Genomic DNA, 25,457 nt, shown 5'->3' on the forward strand with positions numbered 1-25,457 from the left:
AATGAATGACCCAGTCACGTGAGGCTGATTATGGGTCACTGGCCACTTTAAGCGCGGGGGTTGGGGAATGGAGAGCTGCAGTAACAGCACCATGCGTAAATAATCGAGCAGCTACAGGTCCTGAGCCTAGCAAACACGTGCTGCCCGCCGAGCACGGAGAGGGCGGGCACCCAGGAGGAAGATCCTAGGCGGCCGGAACGTGCTCGCGCCCGTGGCCGCCGCCGCCCGCGCCGCGGCCGTCCGGGTCTCGGAGCGAGCGCACGTGCGCCGGCCGGACCCAAGCAGAGGGAGCGCCCGGGCACTCGCGAGGAAATGGCGGGCGAGGCGCTGTTCAGGGTTAGGGAAAAGTGTGGGGCGAGTTACGCCCCGAGAGGGGAGAGTAGAGAAGGTAAGGCTTTCGGGACGGAAAGGAGAGAGGGAGGATCGTGAGCTAGGTAAGGCGGCCCGACCTAGGCCTTGGGAGGAGAGGGGGCGGGGTGGGGGCAGTGGTATAAAGGTACACCTGAAACTGGCTGCGAGTTTATTCTAAGGTCCGGGTCGGAAGTGCTCACACCTGGAGTCTGGTGCGGGTGGGTGGAAGGTGGAGCTCCACCCCGACAAAGCCAGGCCCTCAACCGGCCCAACCCCACCACAGCCCGACTTCCTCCTCCCAGCGCGGGCGGCCTGGCCTTCTCGAGCGCCAAATCCCCTCGGTTAGCTCCGCCCCGCCACTAGAGGAGGGCGGGTGGGGGCGTGGGCCGCCCACTCCCTCGTCTGCGCTCAGTCGGCGTCCGCGTCAGCCGGAGCCCGACGCGGTGACGCGGCACGTCGACGTAAGTGACGCGCAGGCCCGGGCCGCTCCTCCTTCCTTGAGTGAGTGCCGGCCCGGTCTGGGCGGGGGAGAAGAGGGAGGGCGGGGGAGAGAGAGGCGACCGGGGAGTCGTAGTGGGCCGCGGGCCGGACCGGGTCCCGGGGCGGCGGGAGCCAGGGCCGGGCCGAAGGGCTTGGCGGGCCGTTAGAGGGCCGCGGCGGCTGTCGGGTCTCCTCCCCTGCCGGAATTGCGCGCCCCGGAGCCCGGAGCCTCCGGCGCTGTGCCCACCCCGCTCCAGCTCGCGTCTCCCGACTCCAATTAGGTCAGGCTCGGAGTCCCGCGGCCGCGGCTCCGGCCCCCAACGCGCGGCGGCCGCCCGGCTCGCCTTTCTTTCTTCCCTCGCCTTCCTCTCCTCTTGCCTCACCCTCCCCCCTTCTTTTCACGTTGCTGGGGTTTTGTTTTTTGTTTTATGCTTTAGGGGTTTTGTTCCTCAGCCCGAGCTCATGGGTGTACATTATCATGCTCCTCTTTTGTAGAACAACCCGACGGCCATGGAGGCCGAAGAGACGATGGAATGCCTTCAGGAGTTCCCTGAACATCATAAAATGATCCTGGACCGATTGAATGAACAGCGAGAGCAGGACCGGTTTACTGACATCACCCTGATTGTCGACGGTGGGTAGCGTGGTGGGCCGAGGAGCGAATTTGTGGCTTCAGATCTTCTCTCCCCTTCCCCCATCCGCCTTTTTTATCCACCTTCTATGGACTCCCTATCGAAAGTCTGCGGACGGTGTGCTCTGGACCCCGAGGACACTTATCTGTGTCTCTTCACGTAGACCATGCTGCAGAAGGATAGTCACGCTTTCAACATAATCATGGCATTTTAACTTCTTGCAGCCTTTTGAAGTGTTCGCATTGTACACTGGAGTGCAAGGTGGCGGGGATAGGGAGGATGTCTGTAAATGTTTGGTTAGTAGATTTCTGCTGCTAAGCTGCTTTGAGCAGTCTTTCACAGGAGTCATTTGGGAAGTGTTCTTTCTAGTTTCCCAAATGGTCTTGGAGGGAAAATGTGAGAGATGCCTTTGCAGCACTGGTACCCCCTTTGGTAACCCCCAAAATAAAATGTGGTCTTTACCAGTCTTAGGAGTTGTTATTATAATGGATGCAAACCCAGCTTGGGTATCTTTTCTGTTTAGTGAAAATAGACTTCTTGAGGCAAGCTATTCTTTATTATAGCCTACAGCAGGTCTGCTGTAGGTTGAGTGTCCAAATATTAGGCATACTAAAATGTTTTGCATAGCAAACACATCCAGCTCGGTGCTTATTCTGTGGCTTTTTCTTCTCTTTTCAAATGACGTATAACCTTTTGGGTTGTGTTTATATTTAGCAGTTTCAACTGAATAGGATATGCCTTTGACTTAAGTGGTACCTCCTGAAATGTTGTAAGGTGGCCTTTATAAAGCTGACTTAATAAGGCCCTTGAGATAAAGATCCTACTTCATGTCTAATTGAGATTTAAATTTGTCAAGATAGCTGCCCAGAATATAGTTTTATAATTATATTAAGAAAGACCTATTTTACTTTAATTTCTTAACTTGTTTTATAGTTTTATATTTGATTTTTGTGAATATGATGATTTTATTTTGTTTTTTCTCTAGGACACCATTTTAAGGCCCACAAGGCTGTTTTGGCTGCTTGCAGCAAGTTCTTTTACAAATTCTTTCAGGAGTTTACTCAGGAACCTTTGGTGGAGATAGAAGGTAAATGCTTGTTTTAAATACAATATCTAGCAAGCATTATAATTTGATGAAGAAGTTTTAGGCAGTTAATTTAGCAAGATACCATGGGAAACAGGCATCAATGGTTTCTATTCGGTGACTGGATAAATTGTTCTTTTGACACCTGAGAATTCTTACTTTTAGTAACGTGCTTCCTAAAATGATCTTCCAGGAAAAACTCTTACGTTAAACGGTTGGTCTCTTAAAGGAGTCTTTTTCATTGCTAATACCAGTGATCACTGTCTTTTGAAAACATGTATTAAAAGTGAATTTCCATCTTATTTAGTGGGCTTATGTTTCAGACTGGTCCAGATGCTGCAGGCCTCTGTATTAGCAGCATGACATGCACAGTGTGAAGTGGGCTGTCATAATATGGAAAAGGCTAGGAAAGATTAACTGAAGTAGCATTCAGAAGAAGTTCTAGTGGCTATAGAAAGTCTAGGATGGAAGGGGGTCATCTACTAGATACTGTCTTAAAATAGAAATTTTTATACTTGTTTGACTTTTTGTAATAATAGCCCACCAAGTGCCAGGTATTATGCTATGTAGTTTGTGTGCATTTTCTGAGGTTCACAGCAGTGCTTTGAAGTAAGTGGTTTTATGTCCAATTTACATATCAGGGAGCAGGCTCTAAAAGGTTACTTGACTGAGGTTGCCCAGCTAGCAAGGGATTCAGTTTGTGCTATTAATTCTGCTACTACAATACCTAGCCCTCTATCCCTCAATCCAAAACTGTAGGAAATAAATCAGCTTACCTACATAAATACAGGGTTCTTGAGTTTGGGTTTTGTATCTCTCTCAGTGTGTATATATTCTCTGTTATGAATGGGTTGCCTAGAAACAGTATTCCCTTGGAAAAATTTGGTGTCTAGGGGAGTAAAGAAAACGTAGAGTTAAGAGTATTCTCTTATTTTGATAGTTCCAGCTTATCTAGCATTCTGGCTGGTATCCATAGATAGATTATCTTTGATTATCTGTGATGGACAGAGCACAGGCATGACGGAAATCCTCAAAGCTTACTAAAGTGAGAATCCATCAGCCTAGATGGTATTTGTTTCTGTTACAAGGCAAAGTTTTGTCCATTTATTCACCTGAGGTACTGAGACCCCAGGCAGGTTACTTTAGCTCAATTGCATATTTGCCTCTTCATCTGAAAAGTGGGTTAATAGGCCTGTACTAATGATTAATTGAAATAGCATCTGCAGAGTGCCTGGCGTAGTGTTTGGTGCATTGTCAAAGCTTAATAGATTGGGGCTATTTATCAGATTTAATACCTATTATAGTATACCGTGCCAGACCCAGGAAATGAGAAATTGATTAATAAGACAGCAAATTAATAAGACAGAGAATTTGCAGATTTAATCATTGATAAGCAACAGTTAAGGAGTGCAAAAAATGTTGCAGAGAATTTTGTTGCAGAATGGTGTCACTAAGGAGGGAGGATGAGTGGTTTAGTTTACTTTAGAGAGAAGGATTTCAAAGATTAGTCAACTTCTGGGCAGAATCTTAAGTCGAAAAATAAGTGGCCCAGGCTAGAATATGCATTGCTGGTGGAGTGTGGAGTACTGACCTACCTGGAGAAGTAGGGTCTTTTCTTCTGAAGACTAATCACCTTGGGATTATCTCTTATACTTCTGATGTGTCCATTATAGTACAGGACACACAACTTTCAGTATTTAAACTATAGAAAGTAAGAAAAAAAAAATGTAAAAACATTCTTTCTGTTTTTGTTATTTGCCAGATTCAGGTTTAAAAAATCAATTTGGCTCAATGTCTTCTTAAGCTCTTAACTTTGGAATTGCTGTACTATCTGGCTAGGTCACCTGGCTGTAGAGAAAGCCCTGGGCATGCACTTAGAAAACCTGACTTGTAGTCCCAGCTTTACTGTTTGTCAGCTGTGTAACATTGGGCGTCTTAGCTTCCTTTTTTCTCTTTTAATCTGCAGGATATGTCAAGTAATTTTGGATTATGACATGGGCATTATTTTTTTCCTCTTTTTTTTTTTTTTTGGTCTGTGTCAGGTCGTTGAGGCATGTGGGATCTTTCGTTACGGTGCAAGGTCTCTTTGTTGCGTGTTTGGGCTTCTCTCTAGTTGTGGTGCACGCGCTCTGTAGCTTGCGGCACGTGGGCTTAGTTGCCCCGCAGTATGTGGGATCTTAGTTCCCCAACCAGGGATCGAACCCGCATCCCCTGCATTGGAAGGCGGATTCTTTACCACTGGACCACCAGGGAAGTCCCTGTCATGTGCATTTTGAGTATTATGTTTTGACACTCTGCGTGCTGTTAGAATCCTCTGGAGAATGCTTTTGGTTTTTGTTGTTGTTTTGATTTTGTTTTGTTTTAGCAGACAATCAGCCTGATTAGGTTCAGACTGCCTTGTGTGGACTGTGGATCCAATTCCGTTTTCAGAACTTTTGTGGTTCTATTCAGGTCCCAGGTGTGCCGACCTGGGTGGTAGTCCACAGTGTAATTCTCAAAGCCTTTGCTGTGCTGCCTCACGTCATTTTTGCACACGTGCAGCTGGGTGGTGAGCTCAAGACTGCACACACAGATTTAAAGGACCTTTCTCCAGCTCCCCCTCCTGATTTTCTCTGTACTTCAGCTCCCCTGAGCTCCCTTTCCTGGTCCTCTGGCTGGAAAACTAGGAGTTTAGCCTCCCTGTGCTGTCGTACATTTTCTGCAGTGGAATCCATTTCCTGGATAATAACATGGTGAGAGAAGAAAATAACAAGAATTCTCTCCATGCTCTTCAGATGATAATCTCTTTACTAGTTCTCAGCCAGAGAGAACTTTCTCTTAGAGTTGAGGTGCCTGCTTGGTGGCAACTAGCCATAGATGTGCAGCGCCAGAACTGGGGCTTGTCTTGAGGGAGGGCTGAGAGAGGAATAAAAACCAGCTATTTTTCCCACCCCCACACACTCTCCATCCCCTTTGCTGGTTCTCTAGCCGGAAAGAGTTTCTCTCGGAGCTTTTTCTGTCTGCACCTGCTACCCAGTTATGGGAGTTGGGCTGTCCTCAAGCTGGGTTACGTGGGAGGAAAAATATAAAACCAGGAAACTTACTGCTGTTCTTTGAGTTTTGATTTCTCTCCCCAGTCTTTTTGCTTCTGTGTTTTCTTCAGAGTCCTTGTATATTTGCTTTATGTATTCTTTTCAGGATTTTTAGTTGTAATCAATGGACAAGATAGGGTGGAGTATGCGTTCTTCATCCTAGCTAGAACTAGAACTCCCATCTGTAAGATAGGGACGGTTCTCGTCTTTAGCCGCTCATTAGAAACACCAGGGGAGCTTTTGCAAGTACTAATACCCAGGCTTTTTCTCCAGATCAGTTAAATCGGTCTTTGAGGGGTGAGATCCAAGCATCTGTATTTAAAAGTTCTCTAGGTCCTTGTTATTCAGGGTGTGGTCTGAGGATCAGTAATGCATGGGCATCACCTGTGAGCTTGTTAGAACTGTAGACTCTCAGGCTCCACCCTAGACCTACTGAATCAGAACAGAATCCTCAGAAGATTCCTTTGTACAGCAAAGTTAGGGCAGCACTGCCCTAGGACAAGTCCAGTATGCAGCCAGTGTTGAGAACCACTGCCTTATAGGGTTTTGTAGAAGCAAATGTATGTGAAGAGAATTTAAATTGTAATATGCTCTATGAGTATAAACTGTCATTAGATGCAAGCTGAGCCAGCTTTCTCCCTGTTTTCTGGGTCCCTGGTGAAGTAAGTTACCTTTGATTAGGACTGCAGGTTCACCTTTGACTTAAGTCAAAATTGTTGTCCTCGAAGCCAGCTGCCTCCCAGCTCAGCTTTGTGACTTGGATTCACACCATATAAAATCTTCAGCAGACATTCACTCCCTTGTTCAGAACACAACAGCCTTCTCCTAACCCGAGCCTCCAATTTTCCAAATCCATTCTTTACTTATCCTGAAACCACAGTTCCATAAGCACCTAGTTTCTCTCAAACAGCAACTCTACCATTGTGTCCAAAATATTAGCCCCTAATATCAAGGACAAAACATCCAAGCACATATTCATACATCCTATTTGAGTAGGAGTTTTCCACCAGTTGAGGAATTCTGTAAGACTAGAGAAATTCCAGAATGCCCACCCCCCCTTTTGCCTCTTCCTAAGGGGAAAAATGACTCAGGTTAAGGTGTTTATATTAACATTTTTCTTAGATACTTAGAAAAATTGTATATTATGAAAGGAGTAAGGAATTGAGAAAATGGGCTGAAATTTGAAAGTTACCAAACTAGTCCTGATAGAGTATAAAATATTTTTGCAGCTGTACATCATCTATCAACGCTTCACTTACCTCGACAGGTGTTATAAGTTTGGTTCCTGTTAGCTAATTAGGTCAGTGGCTTATTCCTAGGACCAGTGTTGGACTGGCCACATAAGAAGCACTTAGGGTGGGCTTCCCTGGTGGCTCAGCGGTTAAGAATCCGCCTGCCAATGCAGGGGACAAGGGATTGATCCCTGATCTGGGAAGATCCCCGATGCCGCGGAGCACCTAAGCCTGTGCGCTACAACTACGGAGCCTGCGCTCTAGAGCCCACGAGCCACAACTACTGAGCCCGCGCGCCTAGAGCCTGTGCTCTGCAACAAGAGAAGCCACCACAGTGAGAAGCCCGTGCACTGCCACGGAGAGTAGCCCCCGCCCGCCGCAATTAGAGAAAGCCTGTGCGCAGGTATGAAGACCCAGCGCAGCCAAAAATAAAACAAATAAATAAATAAATTTATTTTAAAAAAGAAGCACTTAGGGTGCTTATAAAAAACAGTTCCCTATCCCAGTTTTGATTCTGGAGATCAGGGACCTATGCTTAAGTCTACAGGTGATTCTGATTAACCAAGATTGGGAGCTAAATCCACAAATTCTTGGAGGCCAGTTGCTTCTTGAAATTACTAATTTTTAGAATTTTCTAAGGTAATCCACTGTGTGTATTACATAATACTCCCATTGGGGTCTGGGGCAATATCCTATAACCAAATAATAATGCAATGTATTATTAATAAGCAGCATAGCTTATTAATGTTTAAGTGGGATAAAGATCATAAATAGCCTCATGTCAGTTCAGATCAAATTTTGCTGCCAAATTTATGGGAAAACTTCTGGTTTTAAGAGATTTGGGGGACTTTGGAAATATGAGTAAAAGATTGCAGTCCTGTAGTGAATGAGACATGGGTATTCAAACTCTACCAAGCAGGAATGTTTCCTACCATCATCCTATTTAAAAATCTTTATCATGGACTTTGGAGTCAGGCCATCTGGGTTTGATTCTAGTATTATCACTTAATAACTATGTGACTTTCACAAGTTACTTAACTTCTCTGTGCCTCAATTTCCTCATCCGTAAAATGGGGATTATAATAGTACTTCATAGGGTTGTCAGGAGGATTAAGTCAGTTGATTATTTGTAAAGTGTTTAGAGCCCTGCCTGATATGTATAGTAGGCATACATATGTGTGTTTGATTAAAAATCAAAATCTCATTCTGCTTCAGGAAAAATTTACACATTGTTTTTAGGAAAGATTTCTGTTGCACTTTTAAATGTTTGGTCAAAACACCTTAAAAAAAACCCAGCAAAATCTAAGTTGTCTGTTCCTCAGGCTACTCTCATATAATAAAGAACATGGTTAAAAGACAACCAGGAGAAAAAAGATTAGGGGACCCAGTAAATTAGCCATTAATGAATCCAGTTATTTTTTGTTTGCTTATTTGGTAGCATGTAACTTGGTCATATTACATTATATTTTATGGTGCTTCTCAATATTCAGATTGTTTTCAGGCATTTTGAAGATGAGTTTTCTGAGGCTCAGAGGTTCTGACTTGCCCCAGATTGCACAGGTCATGGAGAGACTGAACTGAAACTTGAAAGTTGGCTTCCTGAATGATGTTTTTTCCTAACACAAATAGAAGATGGTGGATAGTCCACCAGTATTCTTACTGTTGTCCTGAAGGCCACATTCAGGTGTATAAAGTGCATGGGAAAAACATAAAAATATTTTTTCTTTTCCTTTTTGGCCACCCGGAGCGGCTTGTGGGATCTTAGTTCCCCAACCAGGGATTGAACCAGCGCCCTTGGCAGTGAAAGCGTGGAGTCCTAACCACTGGACTGTCAGGAAATTCCTGTTTTGTATTTGTAATTGTGCATATTGTGTGCAGCTTGGTCTTGGGCATTTCTTAGCATTAAAAAAATCTATAAAAACAAGTTTTCTCTTTGTTCCTGTCAGTAGCTTTTCATAGCCTTGCATTAGCAGGCTGAAACAATATTATATAGCATTGAAGAGCACAGAGAAGTATAGAGTATCATTTTGGGCCAAAATTTAAACAGAAACTTGCAAAGCAAGCTTGGAATTGTGGAAGCTTAATTCTGAAAGTGACTTTAGCCTTTATCCATTCATACCTACCGTTGTGTGCCTGCATTTTAGGAAGCCTTGTGTTAGATACTGTGAGGTGGGTGTAGAGGCAAATTTCCGTAAAGCAGCTTACAGTCAAGAGTTGTCCATGAATTTCAACTATAAGACCAGGTACAGAGTTCAGCCTGAGGGAACTATTAAAGAGGTTCATTAAAGGTGTGGCATTAAAATTGGTCCTTCAAGGGTGGTAGGATTTGTTGAGGTAAGGTGATTAAGCATTCAGGATGGAGGGTGTTAAGGAAGGCAAGGAAATTCTTAGAAAGTGAAGGGTTTGTTTGAGGATCAGTATATAGTGTGGATTTGATATAGTTTAAAATTTGGAAGGAAAAATAGTGGTAAGTAGAAAAATAATGTGAAGGACCTTGAAATAAAGGCAGAATGGTACTGAACTTTATTTGCTAAGCTTTTGAAAGCTATTGATGATTTTGGAGCTGAGTTGACACAGAGCTCCCTGGCAGGAAACATAGCATGTCTGATGTTAATAGCCCATTCGTGTATTTGAGTGATAGATTTTACTGTTCTGTAAGAGCCTTAGGAAGTCTTTGGGAAAGATCTTAAAGTAGTTTGCTAGTTAGTGCTGAACTTGGCTACAAAATTATTATACTGTAAATGAGAATTCTGCCAGGAAATTATCTTCCAAAATGACAAATACTAATCATTTTCCAAACACTGGGCTTCTATTTTTTCTTTACTAAATGTTATAAGATTTGAATCAATGTGAATACATGTTAATGCATGTCTTTTTTTTTTTTTTTTTTACAGGTGTTAGTAAAATGGCCTTTCGTCATTTGATTGAGTTCACATATACAGCAAAATTAATGATACAAGGAGAAGAAGAAGCCAACGATGTATGGAAAGCAGCAGAGTTTCTACAAATGCTAGAAGCTATCAAAGCCCTGGAAGTCAGGTAATTACTTATTTCCTTAATGAGGAACAAATAGTTATATTCAGTCATGTTCACCCTGACTGTTAGTCAAGAATTTATTATGTCATGCCCATAAGGAACTGATTTCCTTAGTGAGGCAGAGGTAGTTATATTCAGTCATGTTCACCCTGTTAGTCAAGAATGTATTGTATGTATCATGCCGTAAAGAACTGATGTTTTGAAATTAAGAATATGTATTTAAGGATCTATAAAGTTCTACTGGTTATGATTGTTCTTTCCCTCACGCTTGATTTCTTGTCCTTATGTAAAAGCTGTGCTAATATTAACTCAAGTAGCATCTTTTGTTTCTAATAAAATAAGGAGGACTAGGCATCTTTTTAAGAGTTCTCTGGGCTCCTATAAACTATTCTGTGGATTCAAGTTGTTAATTGTACCAAGACTTACTCTAAAAACAGTTTGGCTTACAAAGATTAATATGGTACTGTTTAAAAATAAGTGAGGAAATCGGTGAAGATATAAGAAATAGGCCAGGTGGAAGTGATAATCAGTGAAGTTAGAAATGTGATGGCCAAAATGCATGCTGTTTAAGTCTGTACAGTTGCTAGATGGGCTGAGTCTAGCTTTGAGTTCTGAAGTACCTAGCGCAAAGAAAAAGGGGAAAAAAACACCTCAGTTACATTATTTATAATAAGATGAGAACAAATCAATTGCTTAGGAGCCATTCTTGGTATTAAAATGCACAATTTCTCATAGGAAGTTATTAGGAAAACATTAAGTGATATAATGAATAAAGACCTCAACATCTTACATAATGAATAGTGGCATGGTAGTGTCTAAGAACAAGAGCTCTGGAGTCAGACTGCCTCGGTCTGCTATCAGCTGCTCAGTTTCCTTATCTGTCAAATGGGGATAAAAATGGTGCTTTCTACATAGGATTATTTGTGAGGGTTAAATGAATGTAAAGTGGTTAGCATGGAGTCTGGCACGGGGGTTGTTATTATCTCCTGGCTTTGTTTCTTGTGACCCTCAATATAGGTCATTGGTATAACACTAATGTGCAATTTGGTAAAATCAGTTTCACATGGGACAGAATGATCTAGTCTGACTCACTGATGTGGTTCAGTCAAAAGATATAACTTAGAATAACTAAGAAATAATTGAACTGTAGTCATCCAAAAATACTGTTTCTCCTAATGAGCTTTTAATTAGTTTGGTGACAGTTCAAGATTAGACTTTTCTGACAAGAGCATGGTGTGTATATTTTCTCTGATGACTAGTGCCTGGCACATAGTAGGTGTGCAGTAAACATTTATGAATGGATGGATGGGTGCATGCCCATTAAAACCAAGCCAGTATTCTCCTGCAGAGAGAGCTAAGACATGGATAACAAAATAGAGGTGTGTTGAGGACATATACCTGATTAGGTCATACCTTCTCAATATGGAGGTAGACTAGGGGAATATATATGCATGAGGCAACATCATATTTGTGGTTAAATCCTGTATGAAAACTTTTTGAAAACATGTTCTGTGTGGTCCCTTTGCTGCTCATGGTAGCGAGTAGCATCTTACTACAGGGAAAGTCCTGAGTAACAGAACATTGGAATATATTCTGTGACAATGGCCCAGGTTGGATTTGGTAGGCATTTAATTGAGTTCATGTGTCTAGTCATTGGGTAAGAACAGCTGGGTACAGCTGTTTCACTAGGCCTATTTAGAACCTTTTAGAAGGTTTATTATTATAAGACTGGGATCCTTATAATAATTATTAACCGTCAGCGCTTTACAATATAAATATAGTAGCATGTTGAATTGTTTCATGAACCAGTTAGGCATGCAGTATACTCTGAAGAATTCTTCAGAAAGATAGCAGTATTACATATTGGCTGTTTATAATTGGCTGTGTATAATGTTATACAATTTAGGAATAAAAATTACATAATGTAGTTGTGTTTAAATCAACCGGTGAAGGCAACTCTCTATTGAGTAGACTATTGTATAACTTTTGCAGGTACGGAAGGTGAATAAGGCTCTTCTCACATTTGCAATATGCAAGTATTTTTGGAATATAGTGTACACTTTTTGAATGGCACTGAAAAAAAATACTAGGACCTTATTTTGCTGAAATTGCATCATTGTTTATTTAAAACTGTAGGAGAAGGTTCCTGTTATTTGTTAGGAAGAAGCATTTGCCTTACAGATTTTTTCCTCCCCAGCCTTTTAAGATGTAATTTACATATAATACAATTCACCCATTTTAATGTAGAGTTTGAATTTTGTTAATTGTACACAGTGGTGTAACTACCACCACATTCAAGACATAAAAACATTCCTATCACCGTAAGTTTTCTTATGACCCTGCAGTCGACCCTGATCCCCAGCCCCAGGCAACCAGTGATCTGATTTTTATCACTGTGGCTTTATCTTATTTAGAATGTCACATAAATGGATTCCTAAGGCGTGTAGTCTTTCGTCTTTGACTTTCTTCACTTAGCGTCATGTTTTAGAGGTTTGTCCATGTTGTTGTGGGTTCCTTTTTATTGCCGATTGTTATCCCATTGTATGGATATACCATCTGTTATGGACATTTAGGTTGTTTCCAGTTTTTGACTATTACAAATAAAGTGGCTACGAATGTTTGTGTGTAGGTCTTTGGACATATGGTTTTATTTCTCTCAGTAAATACCTAGTATTGGAATAGTTGGGTTGTATGGTAGATGTATTTAATTTTTTTTTAAGAAACTGCCAAACTGTTTTCCAAAGTGATACATTCCAACTTGCAGTGTATGAGAGTTGCAACTGCTCCACAGCCTTGCTAATACTTGGTATGATCATACTTTTTCATTTTAGCCAAGTTGGTAGGTATATAGTGGTTTTAATTTGCATTTCCCTAATGACTAATGATGTTGAACATTTTTTCATGTGCTTTGTTGCCATCTGTTTATCTTTTTTGGTGAAGTATCTTTTGCCCATTTTTAAAATTGGGATATTATCAAGAACTGTGACAGGTGGAAGACTTTATCCTATTTGCAAGCTAATAAGTTGGCCTGCCACATTTTTATGGATGCTGGCAGAAAACATGAAACTCATGAGTCAGAAAGGACTTTATTTCTCTCACAGCATATGGAGCAGCATGAGTTTCATGTTCGTATCAACATGAAGCTCATGCTGCCCCCCCCCACCCCCGCCCCGCCCTGAGTCCAATGGGGAATGATGCAGTGGCCTCCGTGTGTACCGTGCTCACAGTGATTTACATCACAGTTGAGGAACTCTGGGCTTTAGGAAACCCAAATCTTTTATAATGAGCTGTAAGCAAACCTGCCCAGCTTTTGCCCCAGAGGGGCTGTTATCTTTATTATTCTGGGTAATAAACGAACCTGCCCTCCACTCTGGTGGAAGACAGGCTCTATCTTCTAAGGCAATTCGCTGTACAGACAACCTTGAAAAGATAGAACAAAAGACTGCCAGTGCGTTTGTGTATAAGATATGCAGAAGCATGAGGGATCCATGGAGAGTTTTCTTCTACACTGTTTCAGCTTCTGGTGAATTTTCCCATGAGCACACTACTCCGTGACCACTCTGATTAATCTGACAAATAGGGGACTGAGACCTAGTCCATTCAGTTTTTCTTACACTGGATTTAATTAAGACAACTATCAACAGCACTCCAAGTAGCAGGATGTGGCCACCCTGCAGTGCTAAGCTTAACCGTGCACCTACCCCCGCTAAGGTCCTACACTCAACCAACTGAACAAATCCCTAGAAAGCCAGGTGGCTTTCTCCTTTAGTTTGTGTATTGACTTTTCCACTTAGCCCTAAGCATTAATCTAAGTATCGCAAGATGTTTTAGCAATTGCACAGCCTGAGCATTGGCCCACAGGGAGGAAGTCTAGGGCAAGTCTAGCCTCCGTAATAACCCTCGCCAGTGATTTGAGGCTGACTTGAATACCTTCCAGAGCCCAAGTGGTGTCATTGATCACATTGTCTTGAGTCAGGCACAAAGGTACCACCTTTTTATTTGGATGACTCCCATTGTAGGGAAAACTGCCCGTAGGGCTTGCATAAATAAGTCAGTTATTCCTCCAGGACGCTCCCCCAAGTAACCAAGGGTAGCCTCACTTTTCTTCTTTTGGCTGCCCAGGCGGCATGTGGGATCTTAGCTCCCCGACCAGGGATTGAACCCGTGCCCCCTGCATTGGAAGTGTGGAGTCTTAACCACTGGACTGCCGGGGAAGTCCCAAGGGTAGCCTCATTTTGGAGAGACCTCCATGGTCATCTGAGAAAGTGATCTACCAGTGGTGTTTCCCTAAACACTGGATGGTCCCTTCTTCCAACCTCAGAGTTGCAAGGCATATTTTTGGGAGGGAAGGAAGTTAGTACCTGGCTTCCACACAGGAAGTATAGTTGTCTGTGCTCCCAGAGGGGGACCTTCATCAGTCAGGGGCACAGGTTGACATTGTCACCAACGTGGTCTCCCTCTTTCCCAGCTCAGAATGATTGGGTCTCGGCCTTGTTTTTGGACTGAATGTCTGAGGGCAGCCAGTTCAGTCTGTTCTGTTTATCCTGAGCACCTGGATGCCAGCTGAATGGCAGTCAGCCACCTCACGAACTGAGCCTCAGCTTTGGGAATGGTAGTGGGCAAACGTCTCGTGTTTTGCATGGGGCATGCAGGACGCTTGGCCATCCCCTGCTGTTTGCAAAATACTTCTCGGTAAAGTTAAGGGAGATGGTGATCCAGTTGTCAGAGCCCTCTGGCGTGGGATGACAGATCCAGCAAGTTGCAACAGTTGGGGAGAGCTGCATGAGAGCCTCTTCCTACCTGAGGAAGTCTCTAAGAGCAGTTCTGAAGAACAAAGATTTTTAATGTCCCTTCTTCCCCCATACCTCCTGGAGTCTAAGAGGTTCTCTCTCCAGGTTCCAGGGTGGTGGTTCTCCCTCCACCTCCACAAAATCAGTGTATCCCATTCTAGTAGCTGTAACTTAATCCCTTTTCCAGTCATCTCCTCCCCTTACCCAGACCTTTCATCTGGAATGGTCAGGGACAAGAATATTTTATAAAACTTAAGAGACCCGTTAATGTCTCCCACTTTGGCTCACAAGGGCCAATCTGATTGTACTTGGCAAGCAGTATATTCAACCAAGTCATTATTCTTAGGATCTAAGATGATGTCCATTCAATAAGAGAGTCCAGATGGCTGAACTTGAACTAGGTTTGAATCTGCTAGGCCCACTTTTGACCAGGCTGTCACCTGGAAGTGGTACCAACCAGGCTGTCCCAGGGTTGCCATTAGGCAGAAGGAAAAAGATCGTGTCTGTGAATGGTCGGGACAGATCCTAAACTTCCATGTAGGTTTATGTAACTTCCCACCCCATTAGGCTTGCTCATTACCCAGGAGGCAGCTAAAAACAGATGATCCTTTTCTGGGGAGAGCTGAGTTTGATGACCAAACTGCCTTAATAGGACTTTTGGACAAGGAGGAAGTGAGGGAAGTAGAGTCTGAAATCTTTTTGAGTCAGTAATTGAGGAAACTATTGCAATTCTCTACAATATCAATATCTGTGGATGGCAGGGAGCTTGGAAGTTTTAACAATACCTTGACTAACAGCCAATTGAATAGCTTTTGGTGCATCATTATCAGACTGCAGATGGTCCAGAAAGCTAAACATATCACACAGCTTAGTTTCAAGAGCCATATGGTGTGGCCAGAACCAACTGCTCAGACTGGAACAGCAACAGTGTAACCTGAAAAAGTGTCAGTAGTTGTGAGGCATCAGGGATAGCCCTGAGATGGGGTGAAAGGTCTAGTGTAGTCAGTCTGCCAGGAACAGTTGGACACAGTGCCCTGTATGATTTGGCCTCATTCACCGTGAGACAAACAGGCCACCTTTGGCAGGTGTCACAAGTCTGACACGCGGTAGCAACTTCTCCATCAGAAGCATAGGGTCTTTGACTTTCTGCTCAGTCTCTGATGGTGGATGTGTCACCATGTTCAGAATAATGTTGGGCCTAGGTGGCAGTGATGGAAGTCTGGGCAGTGTAGGTTGATAAGCAACTTGATTCCAGTTGGTATCAGAGAACAGGCTTTTACCATGAGCGTCTAATCAGTTATCCAGAGAGTTGAATCAATAGCTGCTCTTCGTTTCCACAGTTGTGGAAAGATGGGTGTCTAATCTGCCAAGACTTCCAGGTCTCCCAGACAGCTTGGCCATTTGCAACAGCCCAAGAGTCAGTAAGAATACAACAAGGCTCATAGTGGAGAGTGTCGTCCAGAGCGACGAAGACAGCCTTGAGTTCTGCCTTCTGAGCAGAGCAGCCATGTCCACTTTTGGTTTCGCAGAGTTGGTGCTGAGGCTGAGCATCTGCAGCAGCCCAGTGAATACCAGCCTTCTGCTTAGCCAAACGATTAGTGAATCAAAGACCCCATCGATCTAGTGGCTTTCTCTGGGCAGCAGCGTGGGGGAGCTACCACTTTCTCATGTAAAGCCTAGAGACCAACTGCTTTCTTGACTGTCACTATTTCTTTATGACCAGTGAGACTTGTTGGGCACATCTTACCTTGCTAGTCATGAAGTCTTAGTTAACACACTCCCGAACGGCGGTATCAGGCTAGAGAGCCTCAAAGTTTCCATGGATCAGGCATCACTTAACAAGAGTCCAGTAGCAAGCTAATCCTTTCTTGTCAAAGGGAGTGTACCTTGTAGCCATGTCAGGGAATTGGCAAGTCTAAAATCCAGGTAATACCTTGGGGTGCAGACGATCTCCCTTTGCCAGAAGCTCTGATCTGCAAAAAGCGTCAGTCTCAGAGACTTACAGCTCAAAGAGGTCGTTAGGGTTTTGGGGCCCTAAGGTAGAGATTGTGCCACAGCTTGATGGAAACTTCCAATGCAGCCTGTTGGTTGGAGCCCCGCTTAAAAGACGCTGTTTTGCAGATTAACTGATATAACGAAGAAAGTAGAATGTGCAGGTGAGGCACATACTGTCTCTGGTATCTAAGAAGTCCAATAAGATGCTGGGCTTCATTTTTTTTTTTTTTGGCTGTGTTGGGTCTTTGTTTCTGTGCGAGGGCTTTCTCTAGTTGCGGCAAGCGGGGGCCACTCTTCATCGCGGTGCGCGGGCCTCTCACTATTGTGGCCTCTCTTGTTGCGGAGCACAGGCTCCAGATGCGCAGGCTCAGTAGTTGTGGCTCACGGGCCCAGTTGCTCCGTGGCATGTGAGATCCTCCCAGACCAGGGCTCGACCCCGTGTCCCCTGCCTTAGCAGGCAGACTCTCAACCACTGCGCCACCAGGGAAGCCCCTGGGCTTCATTTTTGGTGGGAAGAGGGAGGAGGTGAAAAAACAGTTTTTCTTTTACTGCTGCAGGGGATTGAGTGTTGTGAATCTGCCTGTCTAGTCCCAAGAAACTTTACCTGGTGAGCAGTCCTCTGAATTTTGTTGGGATTTGTCAGCAACCTCTGCTGGTAGAGGTGTCATAACACTACGGTCAGGGCCTTTGAGACTGAGACTTCTGGCTTGCCAGTCAGTAGGATATCAACAGTACAGTACAAATTTTAGATATCAGAAGATAAGACACTTGTGCTAAATCCTGACCCAGCTACTGGTGGCTAACGTTAGGGGAGTTTGTTCCAGTAGCTCTTCTCTACGTGTGGCTCTTCTCAATTGGGATGTTCCATCTCTGGTACTTATGGGATGAGAAGTGGTAAATGCACATGCCATATCAATCCCTGCTGTGCATTCAGATGTCAAAGCAACAACGGTATGTAGAATCAGGCCCACCCACAGGGTCAGGACAGCCTCCCTTTCCTGCTGTGAACCTTGCCTAAGCCCCATCAGTTGAATGTAAGCGCCTCGTCTCTGTGGAAGCAGGTGGGATGGTGAGTTGGACACCTGCTGGATAAAACAGAGCCATGGAAGTTTGAGTCTCTCCCATTCTTGAGTTTTCCTCAGCATACTTGGATGCATATATGGTGTCTTCACTGTTTACCCTTGGGAACAAGGAGACCTTGGCTCCAATCCTAATTATCTTTCTCCAAGCTAGTGAGGTCAAGTTAGAGGCAAAGGGAAGGTAGAAGGGGGGGGAAGTGGTGTGGAGGGAGAAAGTGATTCTCTGCCAGTGAGCAAGGCACATTTTGGTTTCAAGCAGCACTGGAGCTGCATGTGGCTCAGCCAAACAAACCTCCAGTGTTTTCAGCCCACTCAAAGCCCTCTATCAGGCAGCAGAGTCATCACTGCTGACACGCTCAGTGTCAGTTTGGGGGACTCCTTGATTCAGTAGCCCCATCCACATTGATTTCTAGTTGGGGCCATGTGCTTTATGCCTTTTAGCTGACTCAGACTTGACTTCTGCAGTGGTGGCTTTTTTTTAAAGAGTGTAGCTTAATCTTGGACATTTGCTGCCCCACTGTCATGATAACGTCTCTTACACTTTTTCCTGGTCTAACATAAAAGGGGGCTTTTCAGCAGGCCTGACCAAAGAATGTTATATTGCTTTGGATCCTTTTTTCATTCCTCAGTGACTCATCTTCATGAGCATTATAAACCCAGTTGGGCAGGAAGACTCTTACTAGTCAATGCCTCATCGTAGGAATTTGCTTCAGAGAAGTCTTTTCAAGAGCATCCAAAGCACCCTTATGGCAGCCAGGACCCACTGCAAAAAAACTCAAACCTTTTACAGTCATCTCCAAATAGATCTGAGGTGGACATGACAAACTGCAGGAGGAGCTGAGCCCTGAGATGGCCCAGGTGTTGCAGTTCTTCCTTGCTCTACAAGCATTATGTCGCCCCCTCATCTCCCATGTAGACCAGCCAAAGTTCTAATGACTCAACTGGTTTCTGCTTGTAGCAGTTGTGAATTTCCCTCCTGGCACACTTGGTTTAGGTACATGTGACAGTAAGTTGTCTATAAAGGGGCAGAACCTTCTGTCTCCACCCTCCTACTCCCTTTGAACCTTAGTGTTAATTGTTACTGTGGGCAGACTTCAGGCTGACCACCCAATTGGCAGGGAAGTCCTCCCCTGCCTCCCCCACCCCTAGCAAGTTTGCAGCAACTGGGACACCATTCCAGCAGCTGTCCGTAAACTTACTGACCAGTACTCATCCTGTAACCACCTTCTCAGTTTTTCCTCATTAATGGGTGTTTTCGTTTCCTGGGGCTGCCATAACAAAGTACCATGAATTGCATGTCTTAAAACAGCACGAATGTATTCTCTCACAGTTTTCGAGGCTAGAAGTCCTAAATCAAAGTGTTGGTAGGGCCGTGTTCCCTCAAAAGCCTCTAGGGGAGAATCCTTCCTTGCCCTTTCTAGTTTCTGGTAGCCCCAGGTGTTCCTTGGCTTGTGGCAGCATACCTCCAATCTCTACCTGTATCTTCACATTGCCGTCTTCCTTCAGTGTTTTCATATGGCCTTCTCTTCTTTGGGTCCACATGTCCCTCTTCTTATAAAGACTTAGTTCGAGTAGGGCCTGCTCTAATGACCTCATCTTAACTTAATTGCATCTGCGAAGACAATTCTAAATAAGGCCACATTCACAGGTATCAGGGGTCAGGACTTCATCATATCTTTTAGGGGGCACACAGTTGAACTCAGAGCAATAGGCAAATAAGTAGAGGACCATTTATTGCCCAGTTGACTGTACAATTTGGTAAACAGGTTTACTGCCAGCTCTAGTAGACTTCCTCAGATTTCATTTGCTCTGTGAGGTCTCATCCTTCCTGTTCCAGAAAGCCTTGTCTTTTTCAGCATCCTGTTCTTGGTTGCCAAACTTTGGCAAGATCTGTGAGGGATCTGAGTTTTTATCCTACTTGCAAGCCAAGAAATTATCCTGCCATGGTTTCATGGATGCTGATAGAAGATAACGGGACTCGTAGGTCAGAAAGAAGGACTTTATTATTCTCTGCACAGCAGGCAGCATGAGTTTTCTATTTGTGCCACTTTTCCCTTCCTCAAGTCCCACAGGGGTAACATAGAGTGGCCCAGGTGAATGCTCTGCATGTGGTCATTTTTCATCACAGCTGAAGGATCTCCAGCTTAGGAAACCAAAATCTTTTAGAATGGGCTGCAAACAAACCTGCCTGACCTTTCTCCCACAGTGGGGGACATTATTATATTGGACAGTAAGTAAAGGTGTCTTCTTCTCCAGAGGGAGCCACTCTATCTTCCCAAGCTGTTGGCTCTTCAGCAAACATCCTTGAAAACTAGTCCAGAACCAAAGCTGTCAATTCACAAGATATGCAGAAACACAAGGGACTCATGGGGAATTGTCTCCCAACAGTGGTCTTAAGCCGTTGAGTTTATTGAATTGTACGAATTCTTTTTGTATTCTCTATATATAAAGACCTTTGACAGATACATGTTTGCAAATATTTTCTCCTGGTCTATGGCTTGCCTTTCTGTTAACTGTGTATTTCAAAGGACCAAGTTTTTAATTTTGATGAAATCCATTTTATCAATGTTTGCTGAAAGTCTCTGCTTTCTGTGTGCTATTTAAGAAATCTTTCAATGTTGCAAAGATTTTTATCCTGTTTTCTTCTAGAAGTGTAATAGTTTTAGTTCTTACATTTAAGTCTATGATCCATTATTAATTTTTTTGTGTATAGTATGAGAGAAAGGGTCAAGGTTTATTTTTCCCATATAGATACCAGTTGTTCCAACACCACTGTTTTATATTTTCTCCATTAAATTACTTTGGAACCTTTTTTCACAAGTCAGTTGACTATATATGTGTAGATCTATTTCTGGACTTTATTCTCTTCCATTAATCTCCATGTGTATCCTTTCACCAATATCACATTGTCTTAATTTTGTAGCTTTATAGTAAGTCTTGAAATCAGGTAGTATAAGTCTTACAGTCTTGTTTTCTGCCTTTCCATACAAATTTTATTATTAGCCTATCAATTCTTCCAAAAAGCCTGGTAGGATTTTGATTGATCTTATAGATTTTTTTAATCCATACATTGTGTATTTCAGGAACAAAGAAAACTCAGCTCCACTAGAGGAAACTACCACAGGAAAAAGTGAAGCAAAAAAAAGAAAGATTGCAGAAACTTCAAATGTTATCACTGAGTCATTGCCATCTGCAGAATCTGAACCTGTTGAAATCGAGGTGGAGATTGCTGAAGGCACGATCGAAGTGGAAGATGAAGGCATTGAAACATTAGAGGATGTGGCTACTGCCAGGCAGTCCATAAAATATATTCAGAGCACAGGTTCCTCTGATGATTCCGCTCTGGCATTATTGGCAGATATCACCAGCAAGTACCGTCAAGGTGATAGAAAAGGGCAGATTAAAGATGAAGATGGCTGTGCCTCTGACCCCACAAGCAAACAGGTAGAAGGTATTGAAATTGTGGAACTTCAGCTGTCACATGTGAAGGACTTGTTCCATTGTGAGAAATGTAACCGTTCATTTAAATTGTTTTACCATTTTAAGGAACACATGAAATCACACTCCACTGAGAGTTTCAAGTGTGAAATATGCAATAAAAGGTATCTTCGGGAGAGCGCATGGAAACAGCACCTCAATTGTTACCACCTTGAAGAAGGTGGAGTCAGTAAGAAGCAAAGAACTGGGAAAAAAATTCACATATGTCAGTACTGTGAGAAACAGTTTGACCACTTTGGACATTTTAAAGAGCATCTTCGAAAGCATACAGGTAATTAGCAAATACTTTATGTTAAAAGTATAGATTTTCCACATTCACTTGAAGCTAAGTGTCTAAATCCTTTTTTTTTTTTTTTTTAATTAGCACCACAGGAACCACTTCCTGTGTTCCCTAATGTGCCGGCTGAACACACAGTGTTTTTATAATATTAGCTGAAATATTTATGCTTTCAAAGCAAAATCAGTACTAACTTTGAAAGTAATTTTCATTCTTACATCTTGCCAATTTTTATATTTTTTAAAAAAATACATAAAATGGTTTGTGATTCTTTTTTTTTTTTAATTTTTTTTTAAAATTATTTATTTATTTATTTATTTATCGCTGTGTTTGGTCTTCGTTTCTGTGCGAGGGCTTTCTCTAGTTGCGGCAAGCGGGGGCCACTCTTCATCGCGGTGCGCGGGCCTCTCACTATCGCGGCCTCTCTTGTTGCGAAGCACAGGCTCCAGACGCGCAGGCTCAGCAATTGTGGGTCACGGGCCTAATCGCTCTGCGGCATGTGGGATCTTCCCAGACCAGGGCTCGAACCCGTGTCCCCTGCATTGGCAGGCAGATTCTCAACCACTGCGCCACCAGGGAAGCCCGGTTTGTGATTCTTTATTAAGGGTTATAGATTATGAGATTTTAATTACAGTGAAACTTCACTGTTAACTGTTTTTGCTTTCCCTGCCTTATGTTAACACATTACATAGATGGGTACATTTGCAAACAATCCCAAATATGTTTATACCTTTGCATACATTTGGTTATCTGTTTTGACCTGGCAGATAGGAAGGCAGTATTTGTCCATCTCCTTCATCTCTCCAAGGGCAAACATGTCAGGACTGGTGCACAGCCAGGGAGATGAAAAGGGTAAGGTCTCTGTACTCTCCTAAGAGCCATCCCAGACATGAGGGAGATGTCCAGGGAGGCTACCTTAGAACCTCTGGCCCTTACAGTTCTGCATCCATCCCTGAGCCTATTTTTCTTCCTGTCAGATTCCCTGTGCTTGGTCCCACACCCTAAGCTTTCTCTGCTAGGTCTTCTGTGCCATACACAGGAGTTACCACCACGAATGACTTGGAATCTTGGGGAGTCCCTAAACCCACTGTGACAAAGGGGTGGGGAAAGCAGTTGCTGCAGAGCGCTACGTGTCAGACTTCTGGACACTTGTTCCCAAGTTCTTACTATGTGAGATGGTTAAGGCTGTTGAGACTATTAATACAGTGAATACAATATAGTTATCCCACACTATTCAGAATCTTTCTCTTTGATGCTAGAGTTTGGAGAACTTTGGATGAAATTTTTTCGAAGATCCCTTGCTGTCCAGAGTTGCGTGCTACATACTACTTGAAACTGAGAAAACAGATAGATTCAAATAGTGTGGTATCCCTCACTATTCAGACCCTTGGTAGTAATACTCAGGAACTGGATAAATAAGTGAGCAGCAAGGGAATCTCCTAATTTACTTAAAGGCTCACTATGAATTTAGAAGGCTTTAGGGTAACTAATTTGGGGTAACTAATAGGCATTCATGAAATCTTTGGGGGAAATGCTTTCTGGTTTTACAAACATTATATGTAAAGACCTGTTGTATATTTGGAAACTGCCTAAAGGTATAGTTTTTGGTCCTTAAAAATCAAATAAGCACCTATGTTAATGGTCTTCTGATGAACATGTTTGTGGTAACTGTGGATTAGTTTTGCAAAAGCATTGGTGTATGTGCAGCACAACTTAGTAAATAAATGTTACTTGGTAACTAGCACACTTTGATAGGAGTTTCCAGTACCCCAACAGATAATCACTTTTATATTATTTCCTATCAGTGTGAAAGTAGAAACAGTTGTCTATTTTACCCAAAACATTACCTAGTGACTTACCTGTTTGAAAATAGGACAACACAGACCATTTTGGAAGTTTTTAAATATGCCTTCCAAGTCCTGCACATTGTATTTTGGATTGAACAGAAAAGTATAGAGCTAAATCTCATTATGTTTTTTTAAAAATGTATTTATTTTATCTTATTTTTGGCTGCGTTGGGTCTTCGTTGCTGCACACGGGCTTTCTCTAGTTGCAGCGAGCAGGGACTACTCTTCGTTGCGGTGCGCGGGCTTCTCATTGCAGTGGCTTCTCTTGTCGCAGAGCAGGGGCTCTAGGTGCACGGGCTTCAGTGGTTGTGGCACGTAGGCTCAGTAGTTGTGGCTTACAGGCTCTAGAGTGCAGGCTCAGTAGTTGTGGCGCATGGGCTTAGTTGCTCCGCGGCATGTGGCATCTTCCTGGACCAGGGCTTGAACCCGTGTCCCCTGCATTGGCAGGCGGATTCTTAACCACTGCGCCACCAGGGAAGCCCCACATTATGTTTTATGTCTGTGTTTCCCTTCAAAATGATGTGAGATAACTTAAGTACCTTAAAGAGTTGTTACAAATTACAGAACCAGATGCCCTTTGAAGGAACAGTTTAGTATGTAAAGCAAACTGAACTTTTATTGTCTTTTTTAACCTCGATCAATTATTGTACTAGTAATTAGTGACAAGACAGTAGCATATGTGATCAGTGATTTAGTAAATTCAAGAGGAACATAAGTAAACAGTTTTTAATTGTGTTTGTGTTAATAAAGGGTGGATCATTTTTCACTTATAACAAACTAAGTGTAAAGATAAATGGTCCTGTCCTACTCTCAACATACACATAATACAGCCCTCTCAATTTCATATTTTGCGTACTTTCATTAGTTTAGTGCTTTGGTTTCTTGTATGTTCTTAAAGCATGCACAGTAATCCACGCTTGATTTGCAAAATTTTGGCTGTTACTTGTCCTGAATTACCTTGTTTCCATTTGGAAAATAGTGATGATAATGCCAGCCTGCTAGGTCATGGAGATAAATTTTAGAGTCCCTGCCTTCAAGGAGTTCACAGTTATGTTAGGGGAGACAAACAGGCACAATCAGCGAAGTGCTGATAGAGGTAAGCACAGAGTCTTATGGGAATGCCTGCTTGTGCTGTTTATGATGAAAGAGACAAGGATGGCTTCCTAGAGGGTTTACCCTATGACTCCCAAAGGAAAAGGAGTTAGCCAGGAGATGAGCATTCCAGACAAAAGAAATTAAGTGTACACAGACATAGAGGAGAGTTAAGTCACTCATTTGGAGTACTTGCTAGCAGGTTGTTATGACTGGAGGATTGGGTCCGAATGCCAGGAGATGCAGCTAAAGAGTTTGGAGGGCTGACCATGTGGCGTGCACTTAGGCATCATGGACGATCTCCCAGTGGTTCAAGGACAAGAGAGAGAAAGTGATGGGAGATGAGGCTAAGATCATGTAGTTATTTTCATTTAAGTGCTCTAAATGAGTTTGGATTTTTATCTTGAAAGACTCTGGGTCACTTTAAAGAAATTTAAGCCAGGGAGTTTTCTGATTAAATTTATGCTTTAGAGAGAGAGAACTGGCAGGATAGATTGGAGTGGGTGAAGCCTACTGGGTCTAATTCGAAGGCTGTTGGAGTAATCTAAACAAGGATGGGGGATTGAATAAAGCCAATAATAGTGAAAAAGGGTTGGGGATATAACATTAAGTAGGCAGAATCAACAGGGTTTGGTGATTGGTGAGATGTAGGGGTAAAAGAGAAGGCGACTCCCAGCTTTCTGATTTGGGTGGCTACATGATTGGAAGTTTATTAATTTAGAAAGAAAAATATAGAAGGGTAAGATTTGTGGGTGGGGGAGAGAGAGCAGATATATTGACAGATATGCCTGTGGGACACCACGTGTGAAAGAATCCAAAGATGACCTGTAACCATGTTTTCAAATAATTGTTCCCTAGTTGCCCAGAGAGGTAGTGTGGAATTGTAGAAAAAAATCCGGGTCCGGAAGCCATAATTAGATTCAGGCTCCAGTTTTTTTTGGTTTTTTTTTTTTTTGGCCACACTGCGCAGCTCGCGGGATCTTAGTTCCCTGA

The 25,457-nt window shown here is 43.0% G+C and overlaps 1 protein-coding gene across 7 annotated transcripts in view; it reads left to right on the forward strand.

Moving 5' to 3' along the window:
• Positions 1–203: 203 nt before the first annotated feature.
• The window catches only part of ZNF131 (zinc finger protein 131), a 32,813-nt gene continuing 7,559 nt past the window's right edge, over positions 204–25,457 (forward strand). Inside the window, exons 1-6 of one of the 7 annotated variants that reach the window (XM_059916326.1) lie at positions 205–434; positions 1,327–1,465; positions 2,449–2,550; positions 9,745–9,889; positions 20,834–21,194; positions 21,297–21,519. In XM_059916326.1, the coding sequence (XP_059772309.1) occupies positions 1,342–1,465; positions 2,449–2,550; positions 9,745–9,889; positions 20,834–21,194; positions 21,297–21,519 (955 nt within the window). In that variant the 5' untranslated portion in view covers positions 205–434; positions 1,327–1,341. Of the gene's footprint in view, positions 435–816; positions 853–909; positions 1,113–1,326; positions 1,466–2,448; positions 2,551–9,744; positions 9,890–20,833; positions 21,520–25,457 lie in introns of those variants that run through there. The other 6 variants (XM_059916322.1, XM_059916324.1, XM_059916325.1 and 3 more) reach the window with 6 other exon arrangements.

This window comes from Balaenoptera ricei, chromosome 3, assembly GCF_028023285.1.
Source record: "Balaenoptera ricei isolate mBalRic1 chromosome 3, mBalRic1.hap2, whole genome shotgun sequence".
Lineage (NCBI taxonomy): Eukaryota > Metazoa > Chordata > Mammalia > Artiodactyla > Balaenopteridae > Balaenoptera > Balaenoptera ricei.